We start from the raw sequence: 20,088 nt of genomic DNA, 5'->3' as shown, positions 1-20,088 counted from the left end.
TTTTGCCAAATGTGGCTAGGTTGAGAATATTTAATTTGAATTTTTGAAAAATTAGTATCTTGATTTAGTCAGGTTTGGGGATTACTGGAGATCAGAAAACTGTTGTACACAAAAAACGATCAGGGAAAATCAAAGTTTCCTTGAGCTTCTTCAGAGTAGCCACAGGAATGGCTAAGAGATGTCAAATAAAGTGTCATCACTCAAACTTGATGCCTTGAGCCAGAGGAAGGTCCGTGCTGTAGTTGATGGTACTGGGGAGAAGAGAATTAAATGAATGGCAGTGCATATGTAATATAGAACACTTTCATAGCATAACAACACAGGCCCATTTATATTAACAACTAACAAGTTGGTAAAAAAAAAAAAGTATACAAAACAATGTCAGTGTGATTCCTCATAAAAGAAAAAGAAACACAGAAGTCTGGAGATGTACATCACCAGTTACTATCGACTTGCCCCCCTCCAGTCTTGCTCATACTTCCAAGCTGATCTCCCCACCCTTAAACTTACAGGCCAGACCCCCATGGTCCTCTCTACTTCGCTATGCAAAAAAACTCCTTCCAACTCCTCATGCTGAGTGACCCAATACTCTGGCCCTCCCTATTCCACCTCTGGGGTAGAATCCAACATGGAAATTTCATAGTTGTTATGCTAGACAAGGATGCTAGAAGGGACAATCCAGGGTGAGTGTCTTTCACTAGAAATGTGTGGGAGTCACTTTTTTCCGACCTTTTTCTGATTTGGGAAGTATCTGTGTATTCAGGGTGGGACTCATGTTTCAACCTGAAGTCCATTCCTGTTTCATGTAACTCTGTACACACTGCCTCCAGGTAATTTCATACATTCCTAGGATACCTACGTTATGACTAGCACCCATCATATGACCGGCTGCAGAAGTTTCCCCATGTTATGGCATGCCAATGCAGAACTGTTCAGATTTGGGAGCATTTAGGATTAGTGGTGCTTAACTAATGTGTAGCATGAGTGGAGCATGCATACTCAAAAAGAAGGCAGCTACAGAGTCTGGAAAAGTAAAACCAAGAGAACTTGAGCAAAGAAAAAACTGGAAGACAGAAGAGCAACAGCCCATTCCCAAAGGCTTCAAGCGCAAACCCTCCCCTGCAGAGCCTTTCCTTACCGCAAACCCTCCCCTGCAGAGCCTTTCCTTACCATGTGGATCTTCGCATGTACTGCTTCCAGGCATCGCTGCCAGATTCCCTGCCACCGCCAGTGTGCTTCTCTCCTCCTACAGAAATACAAAATCATCTCACACCTTTCCTCCTGTGGCCCTCATTTGGCACCACAGCTATCAGATCAAGACAAGACCACTGTGTTGGGTAGTACACACCTATAATCCCAACCCTCAGAGACTGAGACAGGGAGATTTTGAATTCAAGATATATGAAGTGCTCCCCTTCTACCACCAAAAAAAAACCAAAAGAAAATGGAAGAGAAGGAAGAGGTGGTGGCAGCAGCAGCTGGAGAGATGGCCCAGTGGTTAAGAGCACTGTCTACACTGTTGTATAGGGCCCAGGTTCAGTTCCCAGCACCCACATGGCAGCTCACAACCATCTGTAACTCCACTTCCAGGGTACCTGGCACCCTCTTTTGGAGCCCTGCAGGAAGGTACCAGGCATGTAAGTGGTACTCACATATACATGAAAGCAAACACTCATACATATAAAAAATCTTTTAAAAAAATTAATTAGAAAAAAGGAAGAAGGAAATCAACACAGAGACCAACAGCTAAGCAATGTGCAGAGCGTGAGAGACTTTGGAGCACACAGCCTTAAAAGAGTCTCATCAGATCCCTTCCCTCAAGGCTCAGGGATCTATGTGGAAAAGGAAGCAGAAAGACTGCAAGAGCCAGCGGTGGTGGATGATCCCAAGTGAAATGTCTTCCAAACACCACAGAACTGATGTAATATGAACAGAGAGACTGTGGCAACACACACAAAACCTTTACAGGTTCAAGCCAGATAGGATCCCAGCACCAAAAGGGAGAAATGAAGACTGGGCCACACCCCTAACCAAGCAACTATTTGTAAGTGATACCCAATGGCAAAGGAAAAACATTCAATGTGCATATCAACCACATTTCACATGGGGGAAGGCATGCTCAGGAGTAGTTAGCCAAAACAAAGGGAACTCCGTGGTTCCCTTTATTAAAAAAATAAATTTTTAAATTTATTTTTGGCACTTCTTTTTTTGTCTTATTGGTCTTTTGCTTGTTTGAGCTTTGTGTGCATATGTTTAAAGAGAGAGAGGGGAAGAAGGTGAGGAGGTTCTGGGAGGCTACTTATTTTTACTATACTTTGTGTTTTGTTTTGAGTTTTTTGTTGTTGTTTTTCTTTTTTCAAGCTGGGTCTTTCTGGCCTGGTACACAGTCCAGGCTGGCCTCATTAAGGCAATCCTTCTGCCTCAGCCTACAGAGAGCTGGGATTACAAGCATGGGCTACCACACTCAGTCATTTTGGCTAATTTGTTTTTAATTTTTGTATTACATTGATTTAGTGTGTGTGTGTGTGTGTGTGTGTGTGTGTATGTGTGTGTGTTCATGAGTGTTCATACCACAGTGTGGGTGTAAAGACCAGAAGACAACCTCCAGGGTCATGTCTTTCCTTCTAGCTTACGGAGACTGGACTCAAGAGTCTCAGGCATGATGGCAAATGACCTTACCCACAAAGCCATCTTTCTGGCCCAACTATGAATAATTTTTAACAAGTTAAACTTAATATATACAAAAACAAAAACCATACAACTAAACATCAGTAACTCATAGAGTCCAGGAAAAATAATGACTTAGTATTTCATCTAGTAAAATACAAGGAGGGATCAGATAAAGTCTTGAGTGAATGCATACTGTTGACATGAACACAGCCATGCCAAGGACCCCAATACCTCAGACCCATGAGAAGAATGGCAAGGCCTTCCCTAGGTCCCACCAACAGTATGGGTGCCCACCAACAGTTGAGCTTTAGCTAAAATCTGTATGTGCAGAACATTTCAAATGCAGCTCTCTCATCCTAAGGACTACAACTTGAATTGTTCCCCACAGGCCTTCCTGTGGACAATAGCGAATCTGCCTCCTTCTCCTGTTCATACTCTAGATAATAAATGCCCTGAGTTCCTAGGCTGCTGCTTGTGTCTCCATCATACTGCAGAACCCACCCTTACTCAGCTTTTCTGTGTGTGTCTGTCATTTCTTCATTCCTCATCACTCAGTGAATTTCTAAGCCCACTTTGCATGTGTATTTGCATTTGTATTGTATTTTAAGTTTAGCTTTGAAGCAGAAGTTTTTAACCTTTCTGGATCTAAGATCTGCTGCCTAGAAAAAACACTGAATTTCGCAGCGCACACTTTTAATCCCAGCACTTGGGAGGCAGAGGCAGGTGGATCTCTGTGAGTTCGAGGCCAGCCTGGTCTCCAGAGTGAGTGCCAGGATAGGCTCCAAAGCTACACAGAGAAACCCTGTCTCGAAAAAAAAAAACAAAAAACAAAACAAAAAAAAAAAAAAAAACACTGAATTTCAAGGCTCATGTATCTTGAGTTCAGGGCCCTGCTCCAACCTAAGTAGAAGATAAGGACTCTGGTAAGAACCTGGGTGGGAATGCATGCTTTTTCAGGCATGCTAGATCACAGGTTATTACAGAACATAAATTGTATTTCCATTTCTTGTTTTGTTTTGTTGGTTTTAAGACAGGGTTTCTCTGTATAGCCCTGGTTGTCTTAGAACTCATTTTGTAGACCAGCTGGCCTCAAATTCAAGAGATCCACCTTCCTCTTATTCCTAAATGCTTTTCTGGGATTAAAGGTATACGCTGTGATGGCCCAGCTTGTGTTTCCATTTCTTGACAAACTAAAGGTGAACATTACTGTTCCTCTGCTACTCAATGTGAAAAGGATTAATGAGAGCAGAGGCTCTTAGCTTGGTGTAGAGTGTTGGCTTAGCATCATGACAGCCTAGGTTTAGCTTCCAGTAGCAAAATAAAAGCATCTTTTAAAAAGGAAAAAACAGATCTCTACATACCAAATGCACCGCCAATCTCAGCCCCGCTGGTAGGAATATTGACGTTCACAATGCCACAGTCTGAACCTTTGGGTCTGTGTGTGTGAGGATAGAGACAGTGAGAACACATAGGAAATCAAACAAAACAGAACAAAGCCCAGACATTCAGGCTCTCACCATGAACACAATCACTCATCACATCAAACTTATATAAATGCTCAAAACAGACTAAGTTATACCCAATCCATCTGAAGATTCTGCCCAAATCCTTGGTAAAAATACTACTTGAAAGTCCTTGTTTCACTTCATTATTCCATGCAAAAACCTCTTGTTCATTCTAAAAGGACAAGATTGAAAGCTGTTAGTGTCACCAGTTTAACTATGCTCAGTCAAAGCTCATTTCATAAAATACAGTGTTAGTGCACAAAAGAAAACCAAGAGTCAATGCTTTGCTATATCTGTTTTCTTTTGTGATTTGGATCTTTCCTTTTTTTTTTACCTTGAATTTGAAGATGTAGAGAATTGGGGCAAAAGTCTCCTCATGCACAATGGGTGCATCATGGGCAAGACCAGTCACAATGGTGGGCTCTACATAATTGCCAGGATGATCCATAACCTTAAGTAGAAAGATCAAATAAAAAGAATGGATGAATTTCCTTTTCCAGGACTTGGGATCAGAGGAAATCATCCTTCCTGCATTTACGAAGAGAAAAACAAAACAGCGTTGATAGGTAAACTATTTCTCCAAAGCAGCATCCTGTATGGAATGAAAAATGCCCTCCTGTTCTTATCTGTCAGAGAGGAAAACAGAAAAAGGTGTTTGGAAAGGAAAACCATGCCATGTGCCACACTAAAGTTATTTGGTGAGGCAGACTACTGGAATGCTTTTTAAGTTAATTTAAAATAGGCAATCTGTACCCATTGTGTTACTTATTAAATAATGTTCTGCACCAATTCATACACTGAATATGACCAATACTCAGAGTGATGGCATCTGGACACAGGACCCCCAGGGAGGCCATCAGTCATTAATAAATGAAGTCAGCAGAACAGGCCTAATCCAATGCGGCCAGTATCCCTTGCCCTTTAGGGAAAGGTCATGTGAGGACTTATCTACAACCCAGAGAGATGTCACCAAAAACTAACTCTATCAGCACTCTGGTACTGGTCTTCAACATCCAATTTACAATGCTTCCAAACTAGTTTCTGATACTTTGTTATGCAAGCCCTAGGAAATTCATATGCATTACATAAAACTCCAAAAACCAGTCTTCACACAACCTATCCACTTAGTGGATGACTGTCTTTCCTCATGAAACACTCTAGCTCTCTAAGTTCTGCATGAACCCTGCACTCTAAACTGCTTGCATGCAACTCTAACTGTTCTGTTCCTCCATGGGCTGACTGAACCATGAACTTAAGTGTCACACAAGGGTAGACCCAATTTCTGTAATGATTAGGTTAAATTCTTTATAGAAAGCTCAATATAAAAAAAAGAAAGCACACAAATATACACCTACATGGTGTCCAACAGAATATAAGTGTCTCCAATCTGGGGGAATCTGCTTTCAGATTGCCTTGCAAGGACTGGGTGTCCATAAATTTTAAATTAAACGAAACTAAACAAGCAATAAATGAGGTATACACCTTTTGCACAAATGGAGGCAACAAATCCATGAAGCAAAGGCCTTGACTATATAGTAAGAGAACTGAAAATGAATGTAGTTCTCAATGGGGAGAATGACACTTGCCTTTAATCCCAGCACTCAAGACAGGCAAAGGCAGGTAAATATTGAATTCCAGGCCACCAGAGTTACATGATAAAATGGTGTCTCAAACTACAACCAAAATGTAGTTCTCAGGTGTTGAAAATAACAGTATGTTTGTGATTTCTTTCCTGAATTTTCTCAAACAACCAGTAGACATGAATTCTAACTGCCCTGAATATTGTCTTATTCTCCAGCCCACCAGACCCCTTCCATATGAATGCTAGGGACTGACTTAAATGCAACCATGACTGAGTTTCTTCTGTGTTTCAGGCCTATTCTGTCATCTTGCATTACTCAAAACTCTTTCCCTTTTGTGATAGGAATGGGGAGAAGAAAAGCATCCATCAAGGACCCTTCACCAGTTTTTCTCAGCAATCTGTGTTCAAGGGAAAAAAAGAAACAAGGCTGTCACTACCCACCCATAATTCTCATTACCTTGCCCCCATAGACCACTGTGCCTCCTTGTTTCTTTATTTCTTCCACGGCTCTAACAAACATGCTCACTGCCTGTTTGGTATGCAGTGGTCCATAGAGAATATTCCCTGGGGAAAGAAAAGGGAAGCTCTTCATTTTGCCCTCAATAGCATCAATTTATTATGTTAGTGGTTTTTAAAACTAACCGGCCAAACCCTCCTCCTGTCGGGGCCCAATATTTCAGAAAGATGCTCTGCCCAGCCACAAAATTCTAGGAGCTCAGAATTTCTATTATCTTTTAGACATTCCCCAGCCACAGTGAGGAAAGACTCCTAGTTTGTGTAACAAAAGACCTAGGCCTGGGTGAGTCCACACCCACCCTCAAGGCTAGTGTCTGAGGGCTTGAGTACAAGCTGCTTAGGAGTATCCCTAGGATTAAAGAAAAAGGAAATATTTTACATTCAGCCCTTTGTACATGATAATAGATGTCTTCTGCCATGATCCTGATTTTGGAGAGTTACTTAAGATGATACTTGAATAAACCATGGTCTCCAGTATTGACTGAGAGCCCTCCTGATATGACCAGATGTCTTTGTCTCGTCCTTCCCTCATCCACATTCCTCCACTCAGGGACAGATCCAGGGCTGTTCAGCCGGTTCCATTCACAGCCCCAAAGACATCAGTTCAGAACAGATGGCCCCTGCAGCGTGGGACTGATGCAAGCAGGACCCAGCATCCTCTCTTTATCCTTAGTTAAAAGCAAAAATCAGCAACTTTTTCTGTGAAGGACCAGATTCTTAATATCTTATGCTTTGTATCAAGTATGTAGTTTCCAACACAACTACTCAACTCTGCCTTTATAGTTCCAATGCACCACCCACAATATGCAAATGAACAGGGGTGGCTTTGAGGCAGACAGAAACAGATAGCAAACCAAATGTGTTTGCTAACCCCTGTCTTAGAGGAATAGCTATCAAAGTGATGCCCTAAAAATGCAGGAGTGACATGTTCATAACAGTGTGCCCACTCTTGAAGGCCATTATAATCTCTGTGGCTAGTGTGTGTAGTTCAATGGGGTAGACGGCCGGAAACAAACAGGTAGCCGGCCAGAAATCAGAGCACTGAAATAACCACTGGGAGAGTTAGGCCTCTGCAAGGATGCAGCAGTTGGCCATGGAAGACCTTGGCAAAGATTATTTCTAGCCAAGAAATAACAGCAAAGGGCCAGGAACACTGGAGAGGTGGACAGACTGGAGCCCAGGCCAAGTGGACATGGGTCTAGTGGACAGTAAACAAGGAAGGCAGGGAACAATATCATAAAAGTATGGGCATCTGCCACAGAGGGAATCCTGAGTGTCCCAAGCAGAAGGGTGAACTATATTGAACTATATTTTTTCACTTATTTTTAATTATATATATATATATATAATATATATATAATATATATGTTTGTGTAGGTGGAGACATCTGAGTGTAGGTGCCTGCAGAGGCCAGAGGCATCAGACCCCTGAAGCTGGAGTTATTAGACAGTTTTAAAGCTGGACATGGTGGTGAATGTCTTTAATTCCAGCACTTAAGAGGCAGAGGCAGGTAAATCTCTATGAGGTCAAGGCCAGTCATGACTACACCATGAGACATTGTATCAACCCCACCCCCAAAAAGCAGTTGTGAATCACCTAATATGGGTGCTGGGAACTGAGCCCTGCGGTTCTCTGCAAGAGCAGTATGTGTTGTCTTAACCCTGAGCCATTGTTCCAGGCCCAAACCTCCCCTCCCTCCCCTTACTCCCCTTTTTAAAAATATGGAATATCATTATGTAGTCCTAGCTACCTGGAACTTACTATGCAGACAAGGCTAGCCTCCAACTCACAGATATTAACTAGTTCTGCCTCTTCCTCCTGATTGAGGGACTTAAAGGCTTATACCACCATGCCCAGCAGGATGACATCTTAGCAACCACTCTGGTTGCTATGGAAGGAAGCAGTGGAAGAAGACAAGTCTGGGGACTCGAACACTTTCCCTGCAGACAGTGATGCTTGGAAAGGATAACAGCAGTAAAAAGAACTCCATCCAACTAACAGGACCTCAACTCTGACACCTGTCAAATATGAGGTCCTAACCTAGGAAGACATGTCATCAAATACCCCTCAGGCCTCTCAGGAAAGGGCACCCCACCACCACCTCCAACTCAGAAGGTCAGAAATACAGGTAACACCGGCTGTCAAAAGAGGACAACTTTCAAGAAGAAAACCAGCTACTCACGGTCCCAGGGGTTGCCAACACGGATCTGCGAGTAGGCACCTTTCAGTCTTTGTACAACCTCCTCATGGATACTTTCGTGCAAAAACTATGTAAAGAATCGGCATTCAGGGGAAACAGCACAATGAATATTCAAGTCTTGAGACAGAAAATAAGTTCTTCAACAGTACTGATAATACTAAACAGTACTGATAGTACTAAAATACTACAATCTCTAAAAACAAAGTGAAGCCATGCTTTTAATTATATATTTTATAGTTTTAATATTAACTACATGAAAATAAATCCCTCTCTTTGGCCTCCTGAGGGCACCTGCACACAACACACAGACACATTCACAGGAAGAAAAAGGGCAATCTCAAGCATGTTTGTGACACACTCACCAGTCGCCTCACAGAGGTACACCTTTGTCCAGCTGTTCCCACGGCAGCAAACAGAGCTGATGGCAGAACCAGGCTGAGGTCTGCATCCTCGAAAGCTTAAAGAAGCACAAGTGTGCCATCAGTGCACAGTAGGCAGAGTGTTTGCTAAGCTGTGTAAAACTATGCCTTCAGAAAATACACTAACATCAAAGTAACCATTGTAAAACAGACAATTCATGGTAGAGACACACACCCAAGGGGAAGGTGTACTTTTCCTCTAGGGAATTGTTGATGATGATAGACAAGGCAAAGGATCTATGACTTTTCCCCAATACACAGTTAAACTGAGGCTCAGCTAGATCACATCACCTTTCATCTCTGTTTCAGAGACCCCTCACTACTGCTCATTTGTCCCAGTCCACTCCCCACTGTCATAAAGCTTCCTGCTCCTACATGAGACAGCCTGTTCCTTGCTACAGGGGAAGATCAAAGCCTGTTCCAGCTTCCCCTGAAGATGAGCAAACTATGGCTTTAAAAGATGCACAGCAGTTGGGGGATTAGCTTGATAGTGTAAGAGCATATACCACTCTAGAAGAGGACCCAAATTTGGTTCCCAGCACACATGTCAGGCAGCACACAATCACCTATTAACTCCAGCTACTGGAAAGCCCGTAGCTCTTTTGGGTACTCAGGCATGTGCACGAGCACACACACATACACACACACACTTAAAAGTAAAAATAAAATCTTTAAAAAAGCAAGTGTTCCTTCCTAACATGAAAGCCCCTAGTACTCCACTAAAGGTCAACTTTGTGTGTCTGAAACCTAAAGAAATCAGCGAGTCACTCAGGAAACAACTGATTATTCTAGAAGAACACATAGCCAGTTTCTAGAAAACAAGAGAAAAAAAAAAAGCATGAAGAAGTAATGCCACATTAGAACAGATAACATTTTCCCAACATTATCCTGTTTCTTAGCTCCCTCTTCCTTTAAGCCAAGTTCATGTCCTGACTACTCAGGAAAATTCCTAAAGATGGGAACTGAGTCCCAAGCACACAGAGCATGGAAAGGATGAGTTCCTGTGCAAGTTCCATATATTAAAGATGACTGAAGACAGCAAACCGAACAGAAAGCAAAGCAAAGGGGGCAGCCTTACCTATAATGGCATTGTTTCCACCAAGCTCCAACAAGCTTTTCCCTTTAAAAGAAAACAGTCACAATTATTTCCTATTTCAGTACTCAATGGACACCGCCTCCCATTAGAGTGATCCCAGTTATTTTTCATTTACTTTCTGATTAATGAGGCAGCTTAACAATGATATTAATGACAATTACAGCATTGTATAATAGTTATGTACAAGACTGCATTCTTGGGAAATACCCTGAAAATGGATATGAATTAAATGCCCATACTGCATGCGTGTGAGCCCACGCATGTATGGTCTTTTTTATATAAAGATTTTATTTATTTATTTATTATGTATACAACATTCTGCTTCCATGTATATCTGCACACCAGAAGAGGGCACCAGATCTCATAATGGATGGTTGTGAGCCACCATGTGGTTCCTGGGAATTGAACTCAGGACCTCTGGAAGAGCAGCCAGTGGTCTTAACCTGAGCCATCTCTCCAGCCCTGTATGTATGTTTCTAGAGAGAGGAAATGACAAAACATCATGCACATAGCTGCCGCTGCTGCCCACTTTGGTCAGAGAAGCTTCCCTCTGCAGTGACTGTGTTGATTCAAAATTAGTCAGAGAACTGAGAATTCATGACAACTGAATGCCACCATGAATGGCATAGGACAGCTCTATCATGGCCTCTGAAGTAGTGGGGAACAGTTACTTCCAGGCAGGATGTGGCTATGCCAATTAACTCAAAGTATCAGTGTTATTACCCAAATAGGTTGGGACCTATCAACACCCTGTTATGGAAAAGGAGGAACTCATAAGAGTCCCAACACTCCCTGGGGACTTATACATAGTTAGTGGTTGATGGAGGAGGGAGAGATATCTGCTTCAGTGGTGTAGCCTATAAACAAACCCTCACCCTGAAGAAGCAACCCTGATGAAATTCACTAGGAGCTAACAAGATGGCTCAACAAATAAAGGTGCCTGCAGCCAACTCTGAGTTCAATCCCCAAGACCTACATGATTGGAGACAACTGACTCCTGCAAATTGTGCTTTTACACACACACACACACACACACACACACACACACACACACACACACACACACACACACACAAATGAAAACAGAAGCGGGCTAGTTGGGAGGTGAACGAAGCACATGTGAGAGGGGAACAAAAGATAGCAGGGTAGGTAATACCCAGAAGTGGGAAAAATGAAATCAATGCATGTCACTCCATTGTGATGACACACCAAACTTTATTTAATTAATCATGCAATGTTGAATATATTAGTTGTTTGTTATCAGTGTTTTTCATTATCTACTTAGGTCACTGCCTAGGACTCTTGACATTTTTTTTATTTTTTGTTTTTTGTTTTTCAAGACAGGGTTTCTCTGTGTAGCATAGGCTCCAAAGCTACACAGAGAAACCCTGTCTTGAAAAAAAAAAAAAAAAACCCTCTGAATGCCTGGGCTCCTTTCACTCTCCCCTGCAGAAAGACTTGAGTTCTGCCTCAATTTTATAGATGTGTTTTGCTCTACTCTTTTGAATATGTTTCCTCTAAAGTATCTCATTTGAAGTAGCAGGAGAGTATGACTGTCACCCCCACGGCTCCGAAACAGCAAGCATCCAGTGGGTACTAAGTATGAATGCTATGGCTACTATCGGCCAGCAAAGCCTCTGAGGACAACAACAGTTCCAGCTTCTGGGGCAAGAACTGATCTAAGGAAGGCTCACTGCCAACAGTATAGCACTATTCTAGCTGCTAAGAAGAAAACAGAAGATTCTTCCGTACAGCAATTTCCCCTTCTTGGCTACAAGGGATATCTGGCAAAAGGTGAAGACGCATGCCTTCTTCTGCTCACTCCCATCAACTGCTCTCTGACCTCCCTCCTAACTGCCAATCCCCAATCCCCTTCCAGACAAAAGTGCCTATCACTTAAGATAGCCAAAAGCATTCAAGAGGATGCAATCCTACTACGCTACTACTTAAGCAAGAACAAACTACTGCTTTGTGTAAGAAATGGTGAGAAGGTGAAGACTCTGCTCCTGAGAACAGAGACAGAATGAAGCTGAGCATCTTTTCCTGCTCATTGCACACATAAGGTGTTTGTTCATATCTACTGCCCATTTTCAGTTATTCTCTTTATTTATTTTGTGTATGTGAGAGGGTGGGAGAGACAGACAGAGCAAGCACACACAAGAGCGCAGGTATCACAGCACGCCTATGGATGTCAGAGAATAACTTTTGGGAGTTTGCTCTTTTCTACCACCTTGTTGTTTTGGGGTTTTTTTGGTTTTTGTTTCTTCTTCTTTCTTTCCTTATTTCTTTCTCTCTCTCTTTTTTTTTGTTTTGTTTTGTTTTTGTTTTTCTTTCTTTTTTTTTTTTTAGACATATTAACCAGTTTATTATAGGCCTGGCAGAGTAGGGAGACTAAGAGAGAAGAGAAACAGGTTAATGGCTGACTGCCATGGCCGGTCACCATAGAGAGGCAGAGAGAGAGAGAATAGAGAGAGAAGTAGTAGAGAATATTAGAGAAAAGTGTAGAGAGAGCAGAGAGAGAGAGAGTTGTTTTTGTTTTTCTAGACAGGGTTTCTCTGTGTAGCTTTGGAGTCTGTCCTGGAACTCACTCTGAAGACCAGGCTGGCCTCGAACTCACAGATATACTCTGCTGGGATTAAAGGCTTACACCACCACCACACCACCACCACCTGGCTCCAGCTTGTTTTTGAGGCAGTGTCTCCTGTTATTTCTACCACTGGGCTATGTATGTAAGCTTCCAGGTGATTCTCCTGTCTCCCATCTCACAATGGGAGTGCTGGGACTACAGACGCAAGCCACTGAATCCATCTTTTTTCCATGGGTCCCAGGAATTAAACTCAGTTATTAAGGTTACACAGCAAATGCTTTTACCCACTAAGCCACCTTACCAGCCCCCAATAATTGTATTATTTGTAGTTGGAAATATAGCTCAGTGGTAGAGCACTTATGTCATATGGATAAGGTCCTGGGTCTAAACCCAGCATTATAGAAAAAAATTATAGCATTTGTTTTTATACTATTGATCTTTAGGAGTTTCTATTTTCACACCCACCTTTAATCCTAGTATTCAGATTGTCATGTAATTCAATCTTGTTTGTAATTCAAATAAAAAAAATACTGAAACATTCAAAAAAAAATCCTAGTATTCAGGAGGCAGAGCAGACACATCTCTATGAGTTCAAGGCCAACAAGATCTACATGGCAAGTTCCATGTCAGTGATCCTGTCAAAAAAAAAAAATACAAAAAACACTTTCTATATTCTAGACACATGTTTCTTAGTGGAGAAATGACTTACGAATATTCTGTGCCCTTCTCACTTTCTTCCTCTGGTACACAGTGAAGCACAGAAAGTTTTTGATGAAGTCTAATTTAACTATTGCTACTACTGATATTTGTGCCTTGGGTGTCATTTAAGAAACCACTGCACAACAGGGTAACAAAGGCTTATTTCCTAGGTCTCCAAAAATTTAGTCTTGGCTCTTACATTTAGGTCTTTCATAGAATTTTAGTTAAGTTTGGGGTTTAGAGTAAGACAAGGACAAATTTCATACTAATTCATAAGGCTGTCTAGTTCTCCAAGCACTACCTGTCAAAAGAGACCATTCTTACCCCACTGAAAATGTCTGGCAATCATGTTGAGAGAAAAAAACACCATTAGAAATAAATGTATGGGCTCTTGGTCCTATCCCATTGATCTATGACTTCATGTAATAATTTTGTTGTAAGTTGTAAAATCAGAAGTAGGAGATCTCTATCATCAATCTTTTTCAAAATTGTTTCAGATATTCAGGGTTCTTTGCATTGCCACAGGAATTCTGGTGTCAATCGTCACTTGCCACAAAACAGACAGCTGATGTTGACAGCAACTAGACTGAGCCCACAGATCATTTGGGAAGAATTGGTATCATAACAAGCCTGAACACTATGAAAAATGAAAATTTGATGTCTTTCTGTTCTTAATGTTTTTCAATAGCTACTTTGAACAAAAGGCTAGCACTACTTTAGATTTCTGTGTCAGTGTTTTGGTTTTTTGATGTCACCATAAGTAGAACTGCTTTCTAAATTTCATTTTCAAGTCACTCATTGTTAGTACATTGAAATATAATTTTTTACAGTTAATCTTGCATCATACAACCTTATTGACCTTATTGTTTATTTTGTTGAGTTTTTTTACTTGGTTTGTTAGGTTTTTGGAGACAAGGTCACAATATAGTCCTGGCTGGCCTGGAACTCACTACATAGACCAGACTGGTTTTGAATTCAGAGGTCCACCTCTGCCTCTCAAGTGCTGGAATTAAAGGAATGCATCACCAGACCCAGCAAAAAAACTTGTAAATATCAAGCACCGATTCAAATCCTCATCACAAAGCCCCCACTTACCAAACCTCTCCTGCACCATCAGGGCCACCTGTTTCCCCACCTGAGTGCTTCCAGTGAAGGACAGCAGGTTCACACGTGTATCTTTGGCCATTGCTGTGCTGCAGGGAACAGAGAGGGTCACCCAAGCAAAAACACCTAGAAATGATGGCACCCGACAGTACCCAGCAAGAAGCATGAATGGGCCCTTGGCAAAACAGTCAAGGTTACAAGGAAGTCTATCCCAAGGGCATGAGGTAGTGAAACAAACTATTCACCAGCAGAAGCACAGGGAAAGCAAGCTGGTCTGCTGTGTGAGCTGTGGCAGCCCTTTGGGGAACCTTCTAGCTCATGAAAAAAGTTCTTCCTGTACTGAGAGGGAACAGAGACAATGTGTTCCTGGTGCTTCTTCAAGGAGCATCAGGTGCATTCCGGCTCCTAATCTGCAATACTTTAAGATCAGCCAGCCTTGGGGCTGGAGAGCTGTTTCAGCAGTTAGAAGACCAGCTGCTCTTCCAGAGGGTCCAGGTTCAATTTCCAGAACTCACATGGTGGCTCACGACCGTCCATAACTCTAGCTCTGGAAGACCCTATACTCTTCTGGTTTCTACAGGCACCAAGCACGAATGTGGTACACGTGCAGGCAAAACATCCACAACATACATAAAACTCAATAAGCCTTTTATTTAAAAGAAAACAACCACTAAAGCTATGGCACAAGCCTGTGATCTCAGCTACTTGGGAGCCTGAGTGAGGTAGGAAGATCACATACTCAAGACCTGCCTGTGCTAGAATGAGTTCAAAGCCATCCTGGACCACTCAGTAAGGCACTACCTCAAAATAAAAGTCCCCATGATTAACACTGCAGATCTCTCCAGGACCCAGGTATCATGCATTGCTCTTAGGGTTAGGGATGCAGCTTGCTTCATAGCATTCAGGAGGCACCACACAAAACCGGATGGGGTGCTCTATACCTATAATCCCAGCAGTTGAAAGGTGAAGGCAAGAAGACCAAAAGCTCAAGACATCTGCAGCTGCCCTGAGTTTCCAAAATCAGCCCCTCCCTTAACCACCTTTCCACCCCCAGTTAAAACAGCCCCCCAAAATACACAATTAAAAACCTAAAAGCTGTTCTAGAATTTCCCGTTTCTTCTCAGGAATGTAGCTCAAACACTACTGATTGGAACTTCTTTGTTCAGTTGTTCGTACTTCCATTCAGGGTGAGCAATGCAGGACATCCCTTGCTTCAGCCTGCACACTGGACAGCTTGATCTAATTACTCAGGTAAGACTCCCCAGGTTCAACCTGCAATCATGAGTGCCTGAAGGCCACGTGGCTGCACTCAGTAAGGTCCTACGTAATGCTATTGAGCTACATCAAGGCCAACAGAAGGACAGGATGTTCAGAGTGCAATAACAGAGAGAGTAGGCCAAAGAATACAACATTCGTGTTTCAGTGGCATTTAAAAACATTTCACTGGGTACAATGGGGGTTGGAGGTAGGGAGGCAATAAGATAGGCTAAACTAGGAAAAAAGTGACCCCAGCTTTCCTGATGGCACTGGGCAATTTTAGCCAATTCCAGACTCAAAGGCTGTGGCCTTGTGCTAAGTAAAAGAAGAGTCACAAAAGAGAGCATCACAAAAAAGCTCACATTCTATGATTCCATTTATACAAAATGGTACCAAAAGAAAAATTCACAGAGACAAAAAGTTTGTCAGTGTTTGTCACAAACTTGGGGAAGGCAGTGAGAAGTGAGTGTGGAAAACATCCTGGAATAAGATAGCAATGGTTGCACAACAATGAATGTTTTAAAAGCTACTTGGCAGGAGCTGAGAGTGGGAGAGCCCTTGCCTGGGCTGCACACAGAGTACCTGGGCTCCCATCCCAAGACAGAAACAAAACTCATCAAGTTTCACAGGGAGGGTTTTATGGTATATGAATCTTTCGGCAGTTAAAACAAAACCCAAAAGGCCCTTTTTCTTTTTTTTTTCTAAATAGGATCTCAAACTTGCCATATAGCTGAGGATGACCTTGAACTCTTGATCTTCCTGCCTCCACCTTCAGGGTCCAGAGATTACAGGCATGTGTCACCACACCTGGTATATTCAGTGCTAAGAACTGAACCCAGAGTTTTTTTGTTTTTTTTTGTTTTTTTTTTTTTCTTTTTTAAGATTTATTATGTATACAGTGTTCTGCCTGCATGTATGCCTGCAGGCCAGAAGAGGGCACCAGCTCTCATTACAGATGGTTATGAGTCACTATGTGGGTGCTGGGAATTGAACTCAGGGCTTCTGGAAGAACAGTCAGTGTTCTTAACCCCTTAGCCATCTCTCCAGCCCGAGTTTCTTTTTTTTAAGATTTATTTATTTAATATACTCTGGTGTTTTGCCAGATATATTCTGTGTGAAGATGTTGGATCCCCTGGAACTGGAGTCACAGGCAGTTGTGAGCTGCCATGTGGTTGCTGAGAATTGAACCCAGGTCCTCTGGAAGTGCAGCCACTGCTCTTAACGGCTGAACCACCTCTCCAGCCCCCAGAGTTTCTTGAATGCTAAATAAACACTCTACCCACTAGGCTACATCTCCTGCCCCTTTTATAGTCAGCTAAGGAAATGACACTAGGCTAAGTCTCCAGGCAGGGATTTTGATGTCACAGCTTTGTTTTATAAATTCCCTAGTTAAATCAAGTATCAGGAAATTAATATCTGTCCAAACTATAAACACTGAAAATCAGTTGGTCAATAACTAAAAAACAAGTATCTCTCGGGAAGGTTTGCTCACTAACAAGAACATAGCAGGTCTATAATTTTAATGCCCATAGAAGGTAGCCTCACCTCTTTACCCACCCTGGAATTTGTTATTATAGTAGAAGATGCCCAGCAATCAACCCAGGGTCCTTCAACAGAAGGATGCTCTTCAGCCATTCACCTACCCAATATCTGCTCCACCACAAGTCATGGAACAAATGGCACCAGGCAGATCATTGTCCTCCAAAACCTTGGCTATGATCCTAGGAAGGAAAAGGCAGATACTGCTCAGTCAACCATTTCCTTCGGAACAGTTTTATAACTGAGAGAGACATCCCTCTCACATGACCTCCCTTTTAGTGTTCCCTCCAACTCTTCAAACACTCAGACCTGGGTTTTCCTTACAGCTTATAGCTAAGGTTTACAAACACAAGCAGATGTTTGGGTTTAAAATAGAGTATTAAAGGGAAAAATATACAGAACACGAATAGGAAGATGGAAAGCATTGGCTAGGTGGTTAAAAACACATTTTCATCAAATATTCTCTGCCCAATTATGAAGACACATCTGAGTCAATATGGCAGATTGAAGGCTGGGGTGCAGTCAGCACAAAAGTCCAAGGGTGAAGCCTTGCTTCTTCTTTTCTTCCTAACCACACATCCATTAAAACAACAGGAAGGAAATTACAAAGGAATAAGGTACAGGAACATGAAGGAACATGAAGACTCCGTAAGTAAATAAGACATCTGAACATACCCCTGCATCTGCTCACACACAGAAGCAGTAAAGGGAAGCGGGATGCTTAGCCCAGTTGAGAGCATTTGCCAAGTTTGCATGACACCTTGGACTCAATCTCCTCACCGAATAAACCAGGCATGCTAATATGTGCCTGAAATCCCAGCACTTGGGAGGTAGAGGCAGGAGGATCATAGCTACAAGGGAACTCAAGCTAGCCTGGACTATAAGTGACCCTCTTCTCTCACCTTCCCCTCCAAAGACAGAAGCAGTGAAGGATAGAAGGAGAGCAAGACATGGTGGTACTTGCTTGTCATCCCAGCACTTCGGAGGTGCAGGAAGGAGGATGGGGAGTTCAAGTTCATATCAGCTGTGTAAGGAATGTAGGGCAGTCTGACTTCATGAGAACCAGCCTCAAAAAACAAACTAAAATAAAAAAAGGATGGAATGTGGAAGGAAGAAGTCTCGGAAGCCTAGAAGTTTCATAGAACTACACTGGAGAATGGGGCCTGCCTTGTGTAACCCTGAAGTAGCACAGGGCTTACATCTGCTGCCTCCAGTCAGAAAACAGCAGTATCCTTCATGCCCAAAAGGCTTGTGGACATGAAATTTTAACATTAATTTGAAAACCCTTAGAAGACATTACCACATTATTACTTTAACTAAATACTAAGACATAATGTCCTACCTCTTTTTGTTTTGTTTAATGTTTTTGCGGTGGTAGAGGGATTTTTTTTTTAATTACTTTCTTGTTGATAAGTTTTGTTTGAGACAGGGTCTCAACTATATAGTCCTGGTTGGCCTAGAACTTGCTATTTAGACCAGGCTGACCTAGCAGTCACAGAGATCTGCCTGTCTCTGCCTCCTGAGTGCTGGCATTAAAGGTGTGCATCACCACATTCAGCCTTAATTACATTTTTATCTATTCATTTTGTGTTTATGTCTATGTCTGAAGTGTGTGTGCACACTAAATTCCAGATTCATAAATTGATAGTATTGATTTTATGACCTCAGAGCTGTAAGGTCTCAAATATAAATAAGGTACTTATAATTTTTAACAAAAAAAATGTAATTCCTTTTAAATAATGTTAAACAGTATACTAATTAGTTCTCTCTGTTTTGTTATTGGTCTATAGATTGACCAATATATTGACTGAAAATATATCTCAATGGTAGAGCACTTGCCTAGCCTATGTAAGATCCTAATTTCAATTCCCAGAACCAGGGCAAGGGCTTCTCAGCCAGAAACCTGTTGGATAGTTATAGAATAAATACAGTCCCTAAAGTGCTGGGGTATTTCTTCTCTGCTGCAGAGGTTTTTATTTTTCAAGTGATAAAATGTCTAGAAGATCTAGAAGAGTTCAACATGCATGTTAGGTCATGGCTCAGAAACAGTCACATAAACTGAAAAGTGATATAAAAATGTTACTACAACCAAAGAAGAAAGTTATCTGATCTCTATGCTAAAACAAACAGGATACTTTCCACCATTTAAAAACCTAGTGCCAAGCCAGGCAGTGGTAGCACACACTTTTAATCCCAGTACTTGCTTGGGAGGCAGGGGCAGACCTGTGAGTTCGAGGCCAGGATGGCCTACATACACAGCGAGTTCTATAACAGCCAGGGATACACACAGAGAAATCATGTCTCAAAAAACAAACAAAAGACAATCAAACAAAAAAAAAATAGCACCTGTCAATCACCTTTGCAAAATTATGTCATATCCAGGAAAAAGAAAGCTACACATACTTACTTTGTGACAGCTATAGTAACGAGAGAAGTTGTTGGGGCTCCTTTCCTAGAGACATTTTTTAAAAGAGAGAGAAAGAAAATTAACTTGAGAGGCATACCTTTCATTAGAACAAAAAAAAAAAAAAACTCAAAAAGTTATGGAGAAAAGGTGTAGTCCAATTAGACAACAAATAACTCTAGTAACTGAAATGGAAACCTATCCTGCAGGTGGTGTCTCTGGGCACAATGGATAAGGAAACTTCATGAACATAACCCTGCAAAAAGAAATGTGAGGCCACATGCTGCAGAACCATCGGAACTGTTATGGTAACTGCCAGCTAGCTACATAATAGCATACTGATTTCAACACTGTATGAGTCTTACTTAGAACTGTCAATTTGACTGGATTAAGCATTGCCTAGGCCAGTTCTAAAACACAGCATGAAAACCAGATGTGCTTATAAAGGTGTTTCAGAGGACATCAACTGAAGGGGGAAGACCCAACCCAAACATGGGGAGCACCAACCGA

At 41.9% G+C, this 20,088-nt stretch overlaps 1 protein-coding gene across 1 annotated transcript in view; it reads right to left on the bottom strand.

Annotated features, from left to right (window-relative positions):
• Aldh7a1 (aldehyde dehydrogenase 7 family member A1) overlaps window positions 1-20,088 on the bottom strand; it is a 34,148-nt gene continuing 14,060 nt past the window's right edge. Inside the window, exons 7-18 of the mRNA XM_027400927.1 lie at window positions 19,582-19,626; window positions 17,279-17,356; window positions 14,370-14,467; window positions 9,971-10,012; window positions 8,836-8,930; window positions 8,456-8,540; window positions 6,215-6,321; window positions 4,510-4,626; window positions 4,250-4,347; window positions 4,032-4,105; window positions 1,171-1,246; window positions 1-251 (exon numbers count right to left, since the gene is read on the bottom strand). Of these exons, the coding sequence (XP_027256728.1) occupies window positions 197-251; window positions 1,171-1,246; window positions 4,032-4,105; window positions 4,250-4,347; window positions 4,510-4,626; window positions 6,215-6,321; window positions 8,456-8,540; window positions 8,836-8,930; window positions 9,971-10,012; window positions 14,370-14,467; window positions 17,279-17,356; window positions 19,582-19,626 (970 nt within the window). The 3' untranslated portion in view covers window positions 1-196. The remainder of the gene's footprint in view (window positions 252-1,170; window positions 1,247-4,031; window positions 4,106-4,249; window positions 4,348-4,509; window positions 4,627-6,214; window positions 6,322-8,455; window positions 8,541-8,835; window positions 8,931-9,970; window positions 10,013-14,369; window positions 14,468-17,278; window positions 17,357-19,581; window positions 19,627-20,088) is intronic.

Source organism: Cricetulus griseus, chromosome 2 (assembly GCF_003668045.3).
Source record: "Cricetulus griseus strain 17A/GY chromosome 2, alternate assembly CriGri-PICRH-1.0, whole genome shotgun sequence".
Lineage (NCBI taxonomy): Eukaryota > Metazoa > Chordata > Mammalia > Rodentia > Cricetidae > Cricetulus > Cricetulus griseus.
The sequence above is the reverse complement of the archived record's forward strand: the minus strand, read 5'-3'. Positions and strand labels throughout refer to the sequence as shown.